This window comes from Pan troglodytes, chromosome 10 (assembly GCF_028858775.2).
Source record: "Pan troglodytes isolate AG18354 chromosome 10, NHGRI_mPanTro3-v2.0_pri, whole genome shotgun sequence".
Classification (NCBI taxonomy): Eukaryota; Metazoa; Chordata; class Mammalia; order Primates; family Hominidae; genus Pan; species Pan troglodytes.
The window spans coordinates 9,732,125-9,752,239 of NC_072408.2; the positions used below are offsets into that span (position 1 = coordinate 9,732,125).

Genomic DNA, 20,115 nt, shown 5'->3' on the forward strand with positions numbered 1-20,115 from the left:
GATGGTGGTACCATCCCCACAGGCCTGCTATGAGGAGCAGAGATTGTGTGTGCTGAGCCTATGGTGCATGGGAGATGCTCAGTAAATGTCTGTTATGATTGTGACGAGAGAGCCCTTTCCCATTGGCTTGGCCCTAACTTCTGTTCTGGCCGAGGTGGATGGGAGAGGTGTCATGGGGGATCTTTTTTCCAATGGAGATAATTACTGTATTTCCTTTCCCTGCCTCCCTCTCTGCCTCCTCTGGCCCTGCTCGGATCTCATCCCTCTCCTGGGCCTGCCAGACACGGCGAACAAGGCCCTGCTGGCCCTGTTCACGGCGGAGATGCTCCTGAAGATGTACAGCCTGGGCCTGCAGGCCTACTTCGTGTCCCTCTTCAACCGCTTTGACTGCTTCGTCGTGTGTGGCGGCATCCTGGAGACCATCCTGGTGGAGACCAAGATCATGTCCCCACTGGGCATCTCCGTGCTCAGATGCGTCCGGCTGCTGAGGATTTTCAAGATCACGAGGTACTGGGCTCCCCCTCTCACTTTGAAGAGGGGACTCAGGAAGAAGTTCTTCCAGAGGGCAAGGGAGGTGGCAAGGCCTGGGTGGGAGGGGGGCTGTTCTTCCTCAAAGGGTGTCTCTGAAGTTCACATGCAATGGAGGTAGTTTGTGTTCATTTAGATGGCACATCATTTGGAAATTCCTCTGGCTGCTAATACCAGAGACTCAACTCAGTAATGTAAGCAAGCTAGGGACTTATTCAGCCATGGAAAAAAAGTCCAGAGGCAGCTAGCTGAGGTGCCTTCAAGAAGAGGGTCAGGGACTCAGTCTCTTCTCCTGTGCTTCACCAGCCTTGGTGCTGATTCTTCTCCAGGGTCATAAGATGACTTCTGGAGACTGAGCCATCACATTCAAATTGGAGGTGGGAAGAAGAGAAAGGAGCAAAAGGGCCGACCACCCCGGCCAAGTCAGCTTCTCCACTCCCAGAAGTCACTCCCAGACACACCCATTAGGACTGCTGCTGTCAAAAAAACTGAAAATCATAAGGGTTGGCAATGACATGGAGAAATTGGAACCCTTGTGCACTATGGGTGGGAGTGTAAAATGGTGCAGCCACCGTGGGAAATGGTATGGCAGTTCCTAAAAACGTTAACGATAGGATTACCCTCTCATCCATCAATTCCACTTCTGGGTATATGCCCAAAATAATTGAAAGTAGGATCTCAAAGAGATATTTGCACACCCAAGTGCCTTAGACAGATGAATGTATTTTTAAAATGTGGTCTACACATACAGTTCAATATTATTCAGTCTTAAAAAGGAAGGAAATCCTGACACATGCTACAAAGTAGATGAAACTTAAGGACATTATGCTAAGTGAAATAAGCCAGTCACAGAAAGACAAATACTGTATGATTCCATTTATACGTGGCTCTTAGAGTAGTCAGATTCACAGAGACAGAAAGCAGAATGGTGGGCGCCCAGGGCTGGAGAGAGGGGGCAGTGGGGAGTTAGTGTTTAATGGGTTCTGGAGATGGAGGATGGTGGTGGTTTCACAACAGCGTGAATGTATTTAGCACCACTGAATTCTACAGTTTAAAAAAAAAGGTTAAGATGGTAAATTTTATGTTATGTGTATTTTAACACAGTGAAACAAATTGGAAGAAATCTTCCAGAAATCTCAGCAAGGGCTTCTGTTCTTGAGCACCTGAGCTGTTAGGGAGGCTGAGAAATGCAGTATTCTAGCAGGACAAGTTCTGCTGAAAATGCGATCAAGATCTAGCCACTGTAAAGGGCTGTGGACACTGCACTGCAGATGGTGTTCACCCTCTGTCCACATGGCCACCCCTCCATATGTCAGTCCAGCACCTACCCAAAGCAGGCCATCTCCTTCACTGTCTAGGCCAAGCAGTGATTCTCAAGACAAGGACAGGGCTGAGGGCACCATGCTCTAGGACAATGATTTTCACCTGACTTATGACCACTGGGAGTGGTGGAATCAATTTATTGGATCACAACCATCATTTTAAAACATACTGAAATATAATTCATATCCCATATATTTACCCCTTACAATGTGTAATTTAATTGTTTTTTTATATTCACGGTTATGCAACCATCACCATGTTCTAGTTGTAGAACATTTTCATCACCCCAGAAAGAAACTCCATACCCATTCCACATTTCCCCCATCTTCCCTCCCAGCAACCAAATTCACTTTATGTCTCTATAGAGTTGCCTATTTTGGACCATTCATATGAGTGAAATCTTATAATATGTGTTTTTGTGATGGCCTGTTTTACTTAGATTAATGTTTTCAAGGGCCATCCATGTTGTAGCATAGATCAGTACTTTGTTTCCTTTTATGGTGAATAATATTCCATTGTAGGGATATACTACATTTTGTGTATTCATGTATCAGTGATGGACATTTGGTTGTTACTATCTTTTGGCTCCTATGAATAATGCTGCTATGAACATTCATGTTCAAGTCTTCCTATAGATGTAGGCTTTTGTTTTTCTTGGATAGGTACCTCGGAGTGGAATTTCTAGATTATTTGGTAACAATATGTTTAAGATTTTGAGGAACTGTCAAACTGTTTTCCAAAGAGACTAAAGCATCTTACATTTCCACCAGCAATGTATAAGGGTTCCAATTTCTTCACATTCTCACAAGCATCGTTTTTAAAGAAAGAATGAAATAGAATAGGAAAACATCAGAGGGTCTCACATGAACGTAAACATTGTTTCATAAAAAGCTGAGATGCAGACCTGACTTGCAGTAGAATACATATTTCTTAATGTGCGTTATGATCAACCTTAGAAGACATATGGGAAACACCTGGAAGGAATTTTCAACCTGTGCCCCTCTAAGGTACACGTCCCCTGTCCTTAAAAATCTGCTTTGGGGGCTCCCAAAATCTCTGCTTTGGGGAATCTTTGATAACAGGAGCACTAAAATCATCCGTTGGATTGTGATGGGTAAAAAGGGATGGAGGTTGGTGTCTTCAGTTCAGGATCTGGAGCTGATGGCATCTTGCTCAGAGCGTATTTCTGAGTGTCCCTGGGTATTGCTCTTCTCGTCACAATTCTCTTGGCAACCACCCAGAGCATGGTCACATGGTGTTGTGGATGGTCCAGGGAGGTAGACATTTAAAGTGTTTCGTTTAGTGCACAGAAAGGACTCAATATGCAGAAGCTTTTATTATTCATCTAATATTATGACTGCTATTATTAGAAGGAAGAAGGAGAAGAGAGCTAATAGTGACCTACATATTCACATACTCTTGTTCTTACTTATTTACCCACTACGTATATACTGTGTATTGAGCTCAGAGAGATGGAAAAAATCGAAAAATAAGGCGTATGGCATGAACTAAATCCAGGAGAAATGTATAGTCTGGTTAGGGAGATGGAGTTTGTGCACATGAAGAGATTAAAGGAAAATCTATGACAGAATATAATGAGCTGGCAAAGTGTGGTGGGCGTGGGAATTACCTGCTGTGAGAAATTGGGAGCAGGAGATAGCTCCTGGAGAAGGTTGAATCTCAGATGAGGGACTTAACAGACACGCACGATTAAAATCCAGAAGTTTAATGCTCCTAAGCAACCGCCTTCTTTCCTTCTCTGATCCCATCGAAAGAGAGCTCTTCCTAAGTGTCCTCAATATGTTGGCATTACAGAAAGTCCTTGGTTTACAGTGAAAGTGGTAGAAATCCTTATATCAGCAATGATTACCATGCACCAGTGCTTACTCTGTGCCAGATAGGGTGAGCAGAGGCCTACGAATGTTAGCTTGAGTGATCCTCCCAAGTACCTACATGAGGATGAGGATTGGCTACTACTATTATTATTCCCACTTTGCAGATGAGAAACTGAGGCTTAGAGAGTTGTCAGTTGCCCAAGGTCACAAAACTGCTCAGAGGTAACACTGGGATTAAAAGGCAAGGCAGGTCTGTGGTCTGACTTGAGGTGCTATACTCCTAACCACTGCCATGCACTGCAGAGCTGAGAGCTGACCTGTCTTCTTGTCTAGGTCCCTGAGACAGGACTTAAAAGATCTTTATGCCCTGGTTCTTGTTAGATAATTGCCGATTCTACTTGCTCCTCCTGGGGTCTGGTAAAACTATTTTTAACTTGCAGTTTTCAATGCCTCTTAAATAATTCTCAAAAGTCCCTGTTTTGGGCTTTTATGTATATATTTCTATAGAAAAGAAATCTTGCTGCTATATATTGTTATGACATCTTGAAAAGATTTAACATTCATTCTATTTTTAATCACCAATTTATTTCTAATCTGAAGATATTGCCAAGAAACCATTTTTAAAAATCTATCTTAATCAGAGAGCTTCCTGTAGTCCCTCCACAAGAAGGAGTAGTAGTATTTTCAGATCTCTATGAAGTCTATAAACAGAAAAAATCATTGTCTAATTGAAAGTGACTGTGGCAAAGGCTGTCATCTTCCTATTTTCAAGTCTCCAAAGCCTCTGGGGGCTTTCGGAAAGCAACAAAGAGACTAATTAGGTTGGGGGATCCCATATGGGATTCATGGATCCCATAAGTCTGTCTTCAGCGCCAGCCTTGGGACTGGGTGATAGTGACCAAGAAAAATGCCTAAAATATGGGTTGGGAGTGGACATTGTGGCCCCTTCAGCTGAACCTTGAAATGGGTCATCTGTGCATGGTCCTGCCACCAGACAAGTGCATGCCTTCTTCTTTTAAAATATCTTGGAAAGTACTTTGCAATGTCTTGCTGCTACTCATATGTAGAAGAAATTTCTTCTCTTTTTTTTTTTTTTTTTTTTTTTTTTTTTTTTTTACAATGTAGTCTGAACCAGTAATTGCAATTCTTAAACTTAGCTGAACCCATGAAGGAGTTCATTAAGGAGCTCATCTCTAGAGATTTTGGCCAGCAACTCCTGGAGAGTTCCATGCTAGTGGTCCAATGACCGACCTCACTTGAAGAACCACTGGCCTAATTTCCTACTGCTGCTCTTGGTCTGCTTTCTTCTCCTAAAATACTGCCCTTCATATGCAATCGGAAAACTTGATTATTATTCCTCCTCCTCCTCTTCCTCCTCCTTCTCTTCTTCCTCCTCCTCCTCTTCTCCTCCTTCTCCTCTTCCTCCTCTTCCTCCTCCTCCCCTCCTCCTTCTCCTCCTTGTCTTCCTCCTCCTCTCCTCCTTCTCCTCCTCTCCTCCTCCTTCTCCTCCTCCTGTTCCTCCTCCTCTCCTCCTCCTCCTTTCCTCCTCCTCCCCTTCCTCCTTCTTCTTCTCTTCCTCCTTCTCCTCTCCTCCTCCTTCTCCTCTCCTCCTCCTCCTCCTCTCCTCCTCCTTCTCCTCTCCTCCTCCTCTTCCTCCTCCTCCTCTCCTCCTTCTCCTCTTCCTCCTCCTCTCTTCCTCCTCTTCCTCCTCCTTCTTCTCTTCCTCCTTCTCCTCTTCCTCCTCCTCTTCCTCTTCCTGCTCCTTCTCCTCTTCCTCCTCCTCCTCTCCTGCTCCTTCTCCTCTTCCTCCTCCTTCTTCTCTTCCTCCTTCTCCTCTCCTCCTCCTTCTCTCCTCCTCCTCCTCTCCTCCTCTTCTTCCTCCTTCTCCTCCTCCTCTTCCTCCTCCTCCTCTCCTCCTCCTTCTCCTCTTCCTCTTCCTCTTCTCCTCCTCCTCCTCCTGTCCTCTTCCTTCTCCTCCTTCTTCTCCTCTTCCTTCTTCTTTTTTCAAGACAGGATCTCACTCTGTCACCTAGGCTGGAGTGTGGTAGCATAATCATAGCTCACTGTAGCCTCAAACTCCTGGGCTGAAGTGATACTCCAGCCTCGTCTCAGCCTCCCAAGTAACTGGGACTATAAGTGCCATGTCTGGCTAATATTTTTATTTTTTGTAGAGATGGGGTCTCACTATATTTCCCAGGCTGGTCTGGAACTCCTGGCCTTAAGAGATCCTCTCACTTGGCTGACCACCTTGCCCAGCCAAAAAACTTGATTCTTACATCTCCACTGTCTTCTCCATACTGTAGTCTCTAATTCTGTCAAGATGGTACTTTTGATAGTTTTTGACTGAGAAAACACATCAAGGTAAGAACTACTATGAATTCAGCAAAGCTTTTAAATTTAAATTCCTACACATCTGTGTATGTTTGAAAAGTGGTAATATGAATGCAAGACAAGGCTGCTTATTCAGAGTAGTATAATGCTTGGTGTACACATGGATTCATGGATCCCTTTCTAGAATTCTAGAATTCCAGGCTGCTCTTCCCTCACCCAGGGCCCATGGTCCAAGGGTCGGGAACAGGGATCTAAATCAATGGTTCTTCACCCTGAGGTCATGACACAGTGGTACATCCAGAGCAGCTGGATAGTGTATAGCAAATAATTTATTACTGAGAGCTGAAATTCCAAAGTTTGTGAATAGTTTCTTTAAAAAATAAAGCAAATTAATATTGTCCTTGTAACATAATAGCATCACTCCGTCACTTGCATTACAAAATGCTTCTATGAATGGGTGAGATCCGGGTGGACTTACAACTCATCCATGATGCCTGAAGGGAGCAGATGTCTTTGATATATCATTATGAGGAAAATGAATTATTTACATACTGACATTTTTTGTGTTTTGTCAAAATCTGAGAACACCTTAGGGAGTATGCTACATGTATGAAGATCATTCATCCTCTTGTTGAGAACACCTTAGGGAGTATGCTACATGTATGAATATCATTCATCCTATTGTTTCAAGACAAAAAAAAGGCCAGGAAGCCTGTACTAGACTGTAAGAAAATTACTTTCTAGAAAAGATTGAGGAAGACAAGATTCCTGCTCATTGAAAACAGTGGGGCACACGCATGGCCGGAATCTTTGTCATCTTTGAGTAAATGCCCCAGTACGGTGGGCCTTCCAGCCTCATCATGGATTGGGTTCTTCCACCTGTGGCTCTCGGTGCTGCCCAGATTCAATATCCAGTTCTTCTACTCTTTGTCAGCCCAGTCTGACATATTCTGTGGGGTGGGAGAAGGGCTTCAGACAGATTCAATCCGGACGTGATACCAGTTTACTAATTGCATCTCATTTTTGACACACTTGGTTTTCAAGTGCAGTGAGGCCCCTCTAGCACCTGCTGTTTTCCCTCTCACACCTTCAATCCCTCTTTATTTCTCCTGCTGCTCCTCCCCTGCAGCTCCCTTCCCAGGCCTTGAAATGGGAGCTGGGGCTGATTCAGCACAGACAGATTGGCTCATAAATCTTGGCCACATATGGGCCCCACAGAGCTCCAGGTGAGAGCCGTTAGCCCATCTCCCAGGCTCGAAATGTCTCCATGTCCCTACCAGCGTCTGGCCTTGAGCAGCAGATCAGCCCCACACCTTCCCAGCTCTTCCATCATCCTCTAGCCCCCACTCTTCTCAGGCCCCCGGGAGCCCCCACTCTTCTCAGGCCCCCGGGAGCCTCTGAGCTCATTGAGGGCCATTATTAAGGAAGTCTGTTTGGCAGATGCCCAGTTCCCTGGCAGGGGTCTATGGCAAAGGTAGCTCAGACTCCAGAGCCTGCAATGTGGCTGTCAACACAATGGGTGGTTCTCCTCTGGAATGGGAATGGACTGGTGTCACCTACTAGGAGAAAGATTAAAAAGATGCAGGTGAGGATGACTCCCTAGCCCTGACACAACTGTGGTTAGAGGGGCCAACTAGGTGACACTGAGTAGCCCCGTGGCCCAGAAGCTCAGAGAAGCATGCTGCTAAGGCCATCCCCAGGTCCAGGCCAGACCACCTTGCCCGCTTGACCAGGTTACACTCCCCATGCAGGTTCCGTTCTTAATGTGACTGAGACATCTGCTGCAAACAGAGAAGACAAGACCTTTGAACTTGTTAACTAAGTCAACCCTTGCCTCAAAAGTGAAACCACAAAATGGTCTTCCCAGCCTGCTAGAATGGACGGGAGCAGGGGCAGGTACCAGTAGAAACTGAGCTGGTAGTTGAGGCATTGGGGCCCAGGTTGTCCCAGACCAAAATACTCTAGAATTCTGCTTGACTCCTCCTGGCCCAGCCCAGCATATACGGTTCTGCCTCTGGGCATCCTAATCCCTCCCAGCTCTATTGTGTCTTAAGGGGCTGGGGCTCAATTTGACGGAAGCTCTGCTCTGAGGACACCCACTCCTGTGCTCACTTGCTGGATGGATTCTACCTGCTTCCCCAGGTGGCCTCAGCCAATTCTCACTCCTCTTCACTCCATTGCCTCCCATGAAGCCCCAGCCACACAGATTCACCACAGGGGACTGCTTTATAAGTGCTCTTTTAACAATAGATCACTTGCCACCGAAACTAAGAATTTTTTTTTAGCCTTCAGGATGAGAACATTTTGGGCAGGTATCAAACTCAGTTATGACCTTCTCTGGAACACAGAGAGAATAGGGTGGAACATTTGCAGAGCATCCGAAAGTGGTGGGTACTGTTATTTTGAAGATCTCTTATTTATGGCAAGCTCAATGCTCTGCTCTATACCTAGAATAAAGGTAAAGGACCTGGTCCTGAGCTCTTTGAAGCAAAAGGTTCATGAGATGAAAGTTCCAGTTCAAGGAAGGCTCGGGTCACTTTATATTATAGGAGAGGAGGAAGAATTCCACAGAGCCCCAAACCCAGAGACAGACCTAGAGAAGGGGAAACAAATGGAGATAAAAGGATTTCTGAACAGATGGTGGTAACTTAAATCAGGAGAGGCAGAGGGAAAAGGTAACAGAAGTGACATGGTGGTCGGCAAGTGAGAGAGCTTAAAGGGAGGCTGGGAGTAGGAAGGTAGAGGGAAGGAGAGAATTTAGGCGGCAGAGAACTTGATGTGATGAAAAGCCCTCAGATGTGCTGTACTTTTAAGGATAAAACAGTGAGCCGAGTGGGTCAGATGGGGGATGGGGTGAGCAGGGACGCACAGTTTGGAGAGAATGATTCCAGCAGCCAGAGAATGGGAAAGGAAAGTTGATGCCAATGATGGCGACGCAGGCAGAGTGTCTGGGGGGTGATCTAGAGCTGGACACCGGCACCCAGGTGCTGTAGAGCCCCCAGTACTGAATGTGAGCTTGTGGGCATGTGTGTGCACTGCTCTGATGAGAGAGTGCTTCATTTTTCTGCTTTTCCATGAGGCCTGTGACCAAAAGACATGAAGTGCTTTGCTCTGCTGCTGCTCGCTTCTCTCCAAAGCTCTTGCCTTTTTGGTGTGTGAGCGTGTGTATCTCATATTTTTGACCAATGAGGAAAAAAGCTTCAGCTGATTGTGAATGTGCCATTAACCCCTCTAGTTTACCACCAGTGAATCTTCCTAAAAAAGATGGTGATTCTAGGATAGGAGGCAATCATCCAATCTTCAGGCCATAGCTGTGCGAGCCATCAGACCACATTAAGAGGAGGGAGTGTGAGGACCTGCAGGACCGCCAGCTGTTTATTTAAGTGGTGTTTCACCTCACCCTACCCACCTCAAAGGCTGCCACCTGGACACCTCCAAATCCCATCCATATCAGTGATAGTGAGCCGCCACCCTCAACCTGCTACCAGCCAAGGCCTGCCAGTCTCCAGAATTCAGCCCATCTCCTCTGAACCCTATCAGCATTCTTTGCCACATCATCATTTCAGCAATTCCTTTGTCTCATCTTCTAAATGAGCACATAAAACATCCCTGATAATTTGCACGTTAGGAATGGAAGCCTTCTGCTCAGCAAGCTGAGCACCCCTCGTGATGCCAGGCCCCGGGCAGCAGCCTGCCCCCTTTATCCTGCTGCAAAGGAAAGGAAAGGACAGGTGGCAGGCCTGCCTCGGGCCCAACCCCATCTTTCTCCCTGTTGAATGGGAAGCAACAGTAGGCTGAAGACAAACAGCACAAACAACCATATCTCTGTCTGTCTGTCTGAGCCATGTTTTAACTGTGTTACTGGTCCCCAGGACAGTGTCTTTCCCCTCAGGTGTTTTTCATGTAGACAGTAGGCTGGTGCCAATTCATCTTTTAAACAGAGGCTGACCTGTGCCCTCAAAACTGGGACCAGTGAATTTGAGAATGTGAGTTCTTCCCCAAAGGTGACACATGTTCACAGTGATCTGGAAATCCTACTCCCAAGGTTTGCTCAAGCCACAGAAACCCTGTTTTCTGTAGGACATATTGATACATATTAGTTTGATGCATGGTCTGGCAATGGAACAGTCAGGAATCTCAGAAAATCCCTCCCCATGGATGTAGGGAAGCTATGGGAATAGGAAGGCTATGGGAGCAGGGGCAGGCAGCCACTTCTCACTGTTTGGCAAAGTGTGTTCAACTTAAGTGCACACGCACACAAACACACATGCACAGAAGCACCCATGCACCTCCATGGCCCCTTGCCTTTCCCTCCAGGAAGTACCAATGTGTCATACGAATAGTAAGGTTCATTCATTCACTGAACAAAATGTTTGCTCATCACCTGCTTTGGGCCAGGCACTGTTCTAAGCTCCAAGGATATAAATGTAACAGATGGGTTCCTTCTCCCATGGCCTCACATTCTGGCGAGGGCAAGCAGACAATAAGCAAAGAAGTAATTATTCTTTGAGAGTAATGAGGGATAGAGCGGTGGCCAGGGGAGATGTGAGGCCTGAAGGAGCTGAAGGGGTGAGCCCCACCGACGTCTGCCAAAGAACCTGCCGACGGACAGCAGCATGGCCTTGGTCAGGCAGGAGCATGTATAGGAGTTGGAGAAAGTGAGGGGGCCCGAGGAAGGGGAGTGCAGCTGGCTGGTCGCTGAGGCTCTGGGGCCAGAATCTACAGCCTCTGCTAGGCCTTTGGGAGGACTCTGGCTTTGACCCAGAGGAGAAGGGGAGGTGACTGAAGCAAGACTGAGGCTTCGTGGGCCTCACCTCATAGCAACACCCACTGCTGCTGCAGCTTGGACATCAGCTGCCTGGAGCAGGGGTCCAGGCAGTGAGGATGAGGAGGCGGTGGGAAGTGGCCAAAGTCAGGACTCGTTTTGAAGATGGCGCAGAAGGATTTGCTGATGCAGAGTGTGAGAGAGCCAGGAAGATGACTCCGAGGACTTTGCCTTGAGTCAAAAGCTATGGTTCTCATTTCCTTGAGACGGAGAAGGTGATGGGTGGGAAGCAGGAGCTCCGTCAGAGCACGAACCCGGTGTCGTGCAGCTTGGACTTTCCCAGACACCCCAGGGGTTGAGGGAGGCAGTTTCCCAGACTTTCCCAGGGGTTGAGGGAGGCAGGGGCGGCAGGGAGAGTGGGCAGAGGGTGCTCCTCCAGACACAGCTCTGTGTCCCTGCCCACGTCCTTGCCTTTGGCCTTCGCTCTAGGAGATCCCTGCTAGTTTCCATGCTCCATCTCTGCCTTCCCAGGAGTGTTCTCCCCTCTTAGAGACTGGATCTGTTCCTGGCCCACAGCTTCCTCCTCCCTGGAGCCCCAAGCATTCTGAGGGGCTCCCAGGTCAGGAGGGCCCCCCCACCTCACCATCCCTCTCTGCTCCTCATCTGGGGCCTCCCTGAGACTTTCTTGCTGACGGCACCTGGCCCTCTCCCTCTGCAGCCATGACCTGCTTGTCAGGCTCCCGTTGGTCCCCATGGCTGTCAGACATACCTGGGTCTCAGGTATAATCCCAGTTGCAGTTATTTCCCACATGCCTCTTTACTTCATGAAAACGAAGGCTCCAACCTTCCATGACCATTAAGGCTTTTCCAGAATCTTCCATGACAGTTGAGCGCACAGAGGATCTCTAGAGGATTTGTGACTTCAGTGCACATGCGGACACTCTTCCCTCGGATACAGCTGGAAATTCTTGTTATAAATATGCTTAAAGTTGCTGGTTCCCAACTCCCAGTGTATTGGCAGGTGTTGGACTGGTCGCGTGAGGATTACCCCAGCCCCAGAGTCAGCCCCAGAGTCAGAGATTAGGGTTTCATGGTGCAAGGGAGGGACCTGGGAATCAGGATTTAGGAAATGCTAACACACCCCTACTGGTATTATTGTTGTTGTTGTTCTATTATTAATTAATTAATTAATATTTTAGGACAGGGTCTCACTCCGTCACCCAGGATGAAGGGCAATGGTGCAAACATAGCTCACTGCAGCCTCAAACCCCTGGGCTCAAGTGATCCTTCCATCTCAGTCTCCCCAGTAGGTGGGACTACAGGCATGCGCCACCACACCCAGCTAATTTTTTAATTTTTTAAAGATGAGGTCTCACACTGCTGCCCAAGCTGGTCTCAAACTCCTGGCCTCAAGCAGTCCTCCTGCCTTGACCTCCTAAAGTGACAATCCTCCCAAAGGGGGTTATAGGCATGAGCCACCACCATGCCCAGCCACCTCTACTGATGTTGATCACTGGGCAGGCTTGGGAAAACTGCTTTAGCTGTAAGAGGGGAGGGTGTTCTACCCCCAGAGAGGTTCTCTTACTTTTTCCTTTAAGCAGATCACTACAGCCTCTAGCCTGCAGGGGCTCCAGGCAGTCCATCACACATACTGGGTTGTACAGAATTTATATAAGGACAGAGTTGGGAAGCTGGAGGGGGACAAAACCCTGCAATCTTCTGCCGTCTAAAATTTAGAGCCTATTTTGGTGAGACAAGACTGTATAGAACAGATACAAATAGATGTATATTAATATTCTGCAACAGAGGGGGTATGGCTGGCAGGCAAAATAGAAGTAAGGAAAAGCTGGATTTGTGGAGGCCAAAGGTGCCCTCGAGGCTGCAGGTTGGTAAAGAGTTCACGTTGCCATCCAAACTATGACCCCTCTGCTTCTGTCCCTTGGTGTGGAACCATTCTCTGCAGAGATGAGCCCAGGCTGTGGCTGCAATGGGAGTGGCTTGCATGTCACTCACTGAAGCAGCAAAAGCAATCCACTGTCTGGATTGGTGATGAGCTGGGAATCTCTCAAGGGAGTGACCTAGGAGGCAGGTGGGCCAGAGGGGGCCAGAGGGAAATGAGATTGTTCTGTTCTTGCTCTTGCTCCCTCAGGGCCATGTCCTTTTACCATGGTGCACTTCCTGGTCCTGAGCTGACCCTCACACAGGCGCCCACCCTGCATCCAGCAGTCATTAGTAGGTTCCCCCTCCCACTTTGTCATGAGAAAGGAATTTTCCCAGGATCGCTGTATTTATAGTGGAGAGAGGCCCCAGGACTGTAAGGAGTGGGGACCTCCTCCCCAGGAATCCCACTGAAAGCCTATGTCCCCTCAGGACCGAGCTCCTGCCCACTCAGAGGACTCGTGCTTTGAGCTGCCCCAGTGGGTGTGACAGGTTTGCTATAATCTAGGATTTCCCAGACTCACCTGCTGATCAGAATCCTGTAGGATGCTTGTTAGAAACAAAGATATCTGGGCCCCAAACTACAGCTAATGAATCACAATCTCAAGAGGAAAGGCCCTTAAAGAAACAATTCTGAGGACGGGGTAAACTTGGGAAACCACCAAGCCATGAACTCTCTCTTACCCATGGGTGACCTAATTCCTGCCTCTGCTAGAAGGCTGCTGCCTATAGGCTGAGCTCAGACTGGCATTCATGGCGGGGGAAAAAAAGCTTGCTTTCTGTTTAGAGACCAACAGTGACAACAATGATTACCAACCTTTATCAACTATGTGCCAAGCACTCTACAGGGGGCTCTTTGGGGAAAGGTGGATCATGTCACCCAATCCTGCCATAGCCTAATGAAGTAAGGGCTACAACAATCTCCATTTTTTTTTGATGGGGATGCAGAAGGCAGGGAAGTGAAATGTCTTGCCCAGAGGCACATGCAGCGGGTAGCCGGCAGAGCTAGGTCGCGGGCTTCTGACCACTGTCCCCCTCTCTTCCCCAACAGATTAATCATCCTGAGACCTTGAATTAACTCCTTCCAGGGTGGCAACTCACACCACCACCAACACCCATCCCCCACGGGCAGGGAAAAAGAGCGTAGAGTGGCAGCTCCTCTGAGAACCTGCAGTGGGCAGTTGTGAGAATGAGGCACAATGGGGAGGACAGCAAGGGGCAGAGTGCTGACCTCCCTCCTGTTGGCTCTCAGGTACTGGAACTCCTTGAGCAACCTGGTGGCATCCTTGCTGAACTCTGTGCGCTCCATCGCCTCCCTGCTCCTTCTCCTCTTCCTCTTCATCATCATCTTCTCCCTCCTGGGGATGCAGCTCTTTGGAGGAAAGTTCAACTTTGATGAGATGCAGACCCGGAGGAGCACATTCGATAACTTCCCCCAGTCCCTCCTCACTGTGTTTCAGGTACGGACTCTTCTCGGCTGGGATTCGGACTCAGGGTGGTTGAGTGGCGGGGTGGTGGGAGGAGTGTGGGAAGCTGCACCCTTTTACCGGGCAGCCACAGCCAGCCTAGATCAGCCCTGGAGAGCCCATGCCCGGGAGAGTCTTGAGTTTTTTCTGTAGTTTCCCTGTCCCCATCTGCCACGGAATTCCACTAGTGGGTGGACCATTAGGGGAAGCAATATAAGTGGTTTAAAAATGCCTTCTCAGGAGAATCTCTTGAACCCAGGAGGCGGAGGTTGCAGTGAGCCAAGATCGCACCACTGCACACTCTAGCCTAGGTGACGGAGCAAGACTCCGTCTCAAATAAAAAAAAAAGTCGTTCTTATCCATGGAATCCTTTACTCAAATTCTCCATGAAAGCCCAAAACATAAAGAAAAGCAGACTGCTCTTACTGGGGGAGGGGAGGGTGACGAAACCCTGGCTTTCCTACCATGCTTGTCCCTCGAAAAAAATATTACTAGCCCATCAAATTTGTGATTTCATAGATATTTTGGCTTAGGGCAAACTCAAAGTGGCATCTATTTAAGTTTAAAAGCAGATCGATTGAGAGGTAAAAATGAATCATATGTAGATGTTGTCAAAATCTTGAAGATGATGCCCCAGTGACGAATGTTTGGGGAAAGCTGGTGTAGCCTGTGGCTGTCTCAGCAAACACACAACTGCAAAAGGGCCCTGACGCCTTACCCCCAGGAATGGCTGACGGTCAGCTCAAGCATGTGTGGGGAAAGTCAGAGATCTTTGGGCCAAAAAGCCCTTTTAGTCACCCTTCAAATAATATTATGCCAATGGCCAGGCATTTTGATTATGCCAATGGCCAGGCATTTTGTCTAAGGACAGTTCAATAGCTCAGAGCCCCTGGGGGGGGAGAATTGGGGGCCAGGAGGAGGGAAAGAAGTGAAAGGGAAATTTTGGACAATTTTGTTGACGTAGTGGGGCAGGGCAGGGTGGTTTTGGGTTTGCTGTTGGTCTAACGCTGTGTCCCTTATTGGTGGGAATGTGTCATTCAGATCCTGACCGGGGAGGACTGGAATTCGGTGATGTATGATGGGATCATGGCTTATGGCGGCCCCTCTTTTCCAGGGATGTTAGTCTGTATTTACTTCATCATCCTCTTCATCTGTGGAAACTGTATCCTTTGCTGCTGCCCCCCACCCCTGCGGCCCCCAGCCCCCAGCCTGCAGCACAGTGCCAAACGGGCACGCCCCGCAGGTCCGGGCGGTCCTGCTCGGGCTCACACCACCCAGCCTAGAACCCCATGGCGGTGGAGGTGGGTCTGGGTGGAAACCGGCAGCTTTGGCATAGGTGAGGTTCACCTTCCTGAACCCTCCGAGCCCGCAGCGGCGCCGCGCTCCGGGCGGGCTCTCGTCGTAATCTAGGTGAGCGACGCCCCCTGGCGTTGCGGCGTGTGCAGCCACTCACACCGCCTGCGATAGGGACGCGCTGGAGCGGGCCGGCTGCCCTGGGGCGGCTGCGTCTGCTCAGAGGCGGGACGCTCCGTGAGGGAGGATGAGCCGTTGTCCTTCAAGTGACCTTCAGCTCTCCTCCTGCTTTTTGGTCAGCAGCCCTCTCTCTGATGCTGCTCCCCAGGACTTTAGTCACGGGCAGAGCTGCACAGACTTCAAACAGCCCCAAAAGCTCCTTCCTGATCCTGGCTCGGGCAGGTTTCCAGGGCACAAGCCACGGGTGCTGCTTCTCTTCCCCAGCTCATAACCCCGAGAGAGTCACGTCCAGAGCCAGGGGTAACATAGGAACAGCTCTGGGCCAAGTCCCAGCTAAGGCAGTGCAGAAAACACAGTCATGGAAGCCTGCAGACAAGGTTTCCTCTTTTCCCAGCTGGATGACCTCTTGCAGATTGAAGGTCCTCTACCTCAGTGTCTGTAAAATGTGGCAATGGAATCATAGAACCTACTACATAAAGGGTCGTTGGGAGTTTTCATGGGATCATGCATGCAAGGCCTCTGTCACATTCAGAAGCCACCCTGGACAAAGCCCCTCTTCCCCGGCCTGGGTTGCGGCTTCCCTGTGTGTGAAATGATATGAATGTCTGGGTGCCTGGGGCCGGGGGTTAGACTTCACAGACTTAAAGCCCCCTTCCAGCTATGCTTTCGTTGATTCTGCAGTTCTCTGACCCACAGTGTTTCTGTTGGTGGAGTGGGGTGAGGAGAAAGGGCAAAGAACTGTCTCCATTGGGAACTCCCAAGCCTTGGCTGGCTCCAGATGGACCCTCCAAGGGTCTTCGTGTGTGCAGGCTCACATTAAGAGTTGGCAGAGATACCAAGCCACCCCCTCAGCGCCCAGTTATAATAAACCGCTCTTAAGAGCGTTCTGCATCCTGCTAGAGACAATGCTGTTTATAATGTCAATTACAGCCAGTCATCTCAGCAGGGAAAGCAATCATGAAACCCAGCAATTAAAGTGCAAGGCAGGGCTTGCTGCCTCCCTCCCGCCTGCTCCAGTGTGCAGGCTAGCCTGTTCTCATCCCTCTTGATAGCTCCAGGTAGCTAGGAGGGTGATGGGGAGGAAGGGGAGGGGAGGAACACTGTTGGGGTCTGACTCCCTCAAACTGATTCACCCTCAAGCTCTCTCTGCTGAGGAGCTCTACCCTGCACGTCCTACATCCCCCGTGCCCCCTGTGCCCACCAAAACCCCAAGCCAAGGGTCATTTTCTTTAAGAATGGACACAAACAGATATCCTACTGAATGTGTTCTTGGCCATTGCTGTGGACAACCTGGCTGATGCTGAGAGCCTCACATCTGCCCAAAAGGAGGAGGAAGAGGAGAAGGAGAGAAAGAAGCTGGCCAGGTAACCCTCTAAGCTTGCCCAGGCCCGGGGCTCCAGGGCTCCCATTCTGGAATGTCTTCCCACTGGTGGCAGAGAGAGGCTTGACTGCTAGCCTCTGTTGGCTGTCCCTCCTAGGAGGACTCTGGGTTTGGGGCTTCCTAAGTTGGGCCTCTCTCCTAATTCCTAAGCATCACTCTGGTAGGGACCATCGTGAATTATAATAATCTCTGCAATGGTGTCATATTCTCCACCTGCTGGGATTATCTTTTGAGAAGCTGTGATAGGTGGCAGGAGTGTAGGGTGGGGAGAGAGAAAGGTAACCACTCAGTTGGGAAACGCAGCTCCAGCTTACAGAGGGAGTCCTCCTCACTACTTTATAATTCATCTCCAGTGTTAGGAAGGCAAGACGGGGCCCTATGTTGTATCCTATCATTATCTAGACGGGACAGTTCCAGGCCACACAGCTGCCGGGCACTGAGCAGAGCTCCTCCAGGAGCCAATCCTAGATGAGATCCACCATCCTTTTCTGCTTTGGTGACCCAGGCATCTCTGGAGCTGCAAGAGGCCAATTGCGTATCAGGCAGAGCAGGTGTGGCTCAGCCCCGTAGCACTTGTGACTCAGCCCCGTAGCACTTGTGACTGAGCTGCACACGAGAAGCGTCCTGGAGAAAGGAAGATGGACTCAGACCCAGGGGATCTGTCCCCTCTGGCCCCAACAGGCCACAGGGCGGTTCCCTCCTACACTGTTCCCTATCACTCCAGTAAACAGCCATTTATTTTTTTCTGCTGCTGACTGGCCAGGACTGCCAGCCCAGAGAAGAAACAAGAGTTGGTGGAGAAGCCAGCAGTGGGGGAATCCAAGGAGGAGAAGATTGAGCTGAAATCCATCACGGCTGACGGAGAGTCTCCACCCGCCACCAAGGTGAGGAGCTGTCTCCTTCCTGGAGCTGTGAGGCCGGTGCTCGGGAGGGAGGGCCACAGCCTTCCCAGGCCAGAACCCCCTGGAGAAGAGGAGAGAAAGAAAGACACCCGGTGGAAAGAAAGCCAGTGGGGATGAACAGGAGAGCTGGGAGGGGGAAGAGAAGGCAGATTGGCTGGATCCCAGCCATCTGCTGATGTCTTGAAGGAGATATGCAAAGTGACAAGTACCTATTTTTGAGCTAAGTCACTGACTAAAATGCAACTTCAAGGCTACTGCAAGCCTCTTAACTTGGGGACGTATCTAACTGTATTCTTCCCCCTTCTCCCCTGTGACTGTCTAGATCAACATGGATGACCTCCAGCCCAATGAAAATGAGGATAAGAGCCCCTACCCCAACCCAGAAACTACAGGTACCAGTCCCACTGCCTAACCTGGGATTGGGAGATTGGGGGCAGAGATCTAAATTCTAAAGCCACGTGCGAGTGGCCATATATTAGAGACCATGGTTCCAGTGTCCCTCTGTAAGTACCTTCCACTGCTAGTGTCTTCTATCTCTGTATTTAAGCATCATCAGTCAGCATCTGGGAGGCAGGTTTGTTTCTGGTTTCCTCATAATGAGATCACATTTGAGCAGTGCTTTTGTGTCCTTTCCAAGCTGGATTCAGTGTACATTTAAATTTTTGTTACATTACATGTTGTAAAATCATTATTAATTTATATAATGTATTAGTATGGCATATGTTGCAACATTATGCTCACTTAATATTAATAGTCAATCCCAAGTCTGCCTTGCCCCTACTCAGGAGGCAGTGCCGAGTGCAGGGACAGCTGCCACCACAGATGTCCCACTTGTTGCTTTAGAAAATGATTTCAGGTCTCATTATAAAAGGCGCGCTTACTGACTCCATCTTTTTATGCTTCTATCTGATACCTAAATTGGCAGGCAGGCTGCTTCTCAAGAGCTTTAATGTCAGAGATCAGAGGTCCTCCCTCCAGGCTTCACTTCCCTGCTCCCTGAAATCCCATACCCTGTGCAAGGCCTGGGCTTGCCTTCCTCTGACTTAGGATTGCGGATATTATCGCCAGTTTCAAGCTTGAAGTCAATAACATGCTATCAAGGGACTGTTGATTTTACTGACATTTCCTTGTTCCTGTAGGTTAGGCTATATTTGGGTTGTTCACCGAGTTAGGTGGCTGAGAACCTCCTACATTTATGAGCAAAGCTCGGTTTCCCTTTTTGCTTTCCCTCCGCTGGTTCTCTGCTTAGAACACTCACGGGCATCCTTGGGAACCAGACTCCCTGTGGTCACACCATCCTCACTCCCCTCCTCCTGCAAGGGAATAGGATGTGGTTTCCTGGAGCTTGGATGGAAAGAACAGGAAGGGCGTTTTCATATGCCCGACATTAAGCCTTTGAAGTTCTTAAAACCCCTTCTAGGGTGAAACCGTTAGGGAATTTCAACGACGTACTAGAATTATTGAACAAATGCAATGGGAGGATCTTGCCTTGATCCTGGAGCAACAAATACACTTTAAAATGACGTTTTAGAGGGAATTGGGGGAAATTGAATATGGACTGGGAACTAAATGATTGAAAGTAGTTTTGTTAATCTTGTTGGTATAATATTTTGTAGTTCTGTTTTTAAACTGCTGCAGTGCTTATGGCCAGAGTCTAAATGTTTACGAGTTGCTTTGCTTTTAAAATATTCCAACAACAAAAAAAATGGGGACAGAGAAGATAAATGGAACAAGATTAGCAAAATGTCCAAAGTTGTTGAAGCTGGTTATATATATGAGGTTTAGTATGTGAGACTGTACTCTTGTGTAAATCTTTAAGGTTTAAAATGAAAGCCGGTAATAAAACAAATTCCTTAGAGCCCTGAGAAGAGCCCTCCCATGGGGCCAGCCTCCAGGATGGGCCTCCCTGCACACACAACAGGGCAGATCTAGCATGAGGGTCTTTTCACACAGGCAACCAGCTGCAGCCAGGCCTGTACGGCAGATACACCTCTTGCATCTTCAACAAAAATCTCAAATTCTATTATTCTAAATCTATACTCTTGGCTTTTCTTTTCTTTGTTGCTCTAATGAAATCAAAGGAAGAATGTTAAAAAAAAAAAAAAAAAAAAAAAAAAAAAAAAGGGCTAATGAGGATTTTGTCACCAGTTCGGCCATCCTAGAAATGCCTCTC

At 48.5% G+C, this 20,115-nt stretch overlaps 1 protein-coding gene across 50 annotated transcripts in view; it reads left to right on the plus strand.

Annotated features, from left to right (window-relative positions):
- The window catches only part of CACNA1C (calcium voltage-gated channel subunit alpha1 C), a 723,808-nt gene that overhangs the window by 596,489 nt on the left and 107,204 nt on the right, over positions 1 to 20,115 (plus strand). For all 50 annotated transcript variants that reach the window (XM_016922741.4, XM_016922778.4, XM_016922781.4 and 47 more), the window contains 6 exons: positions 282 to 507; positions 13,973 to 14,180; positions 15,228 to 15,348; positions 16,909 to 17,023; positions 17,804 to 17,924; positions 18,265 to 18,334. In XM_016922741.4, the coding sequence (XP_016778230.1) occupies positions 282 to 507; positions 13,973 to 14,180; positions 15,228 to 15,348; positions 16,909 to 17,023; positions 17,804 to 17,924; positions 18,265 to 18,334 (861 nt within the window). The remainder of the gene's footprint in view (positions 1 to 281; positions 508 to 13,972; positions 14,181 to 15,227; positions 15,349 to 16,908; positions 17,024 to 17,803; positions 17,925 to 18,264; positions 18,335 to 20,115) is intronic.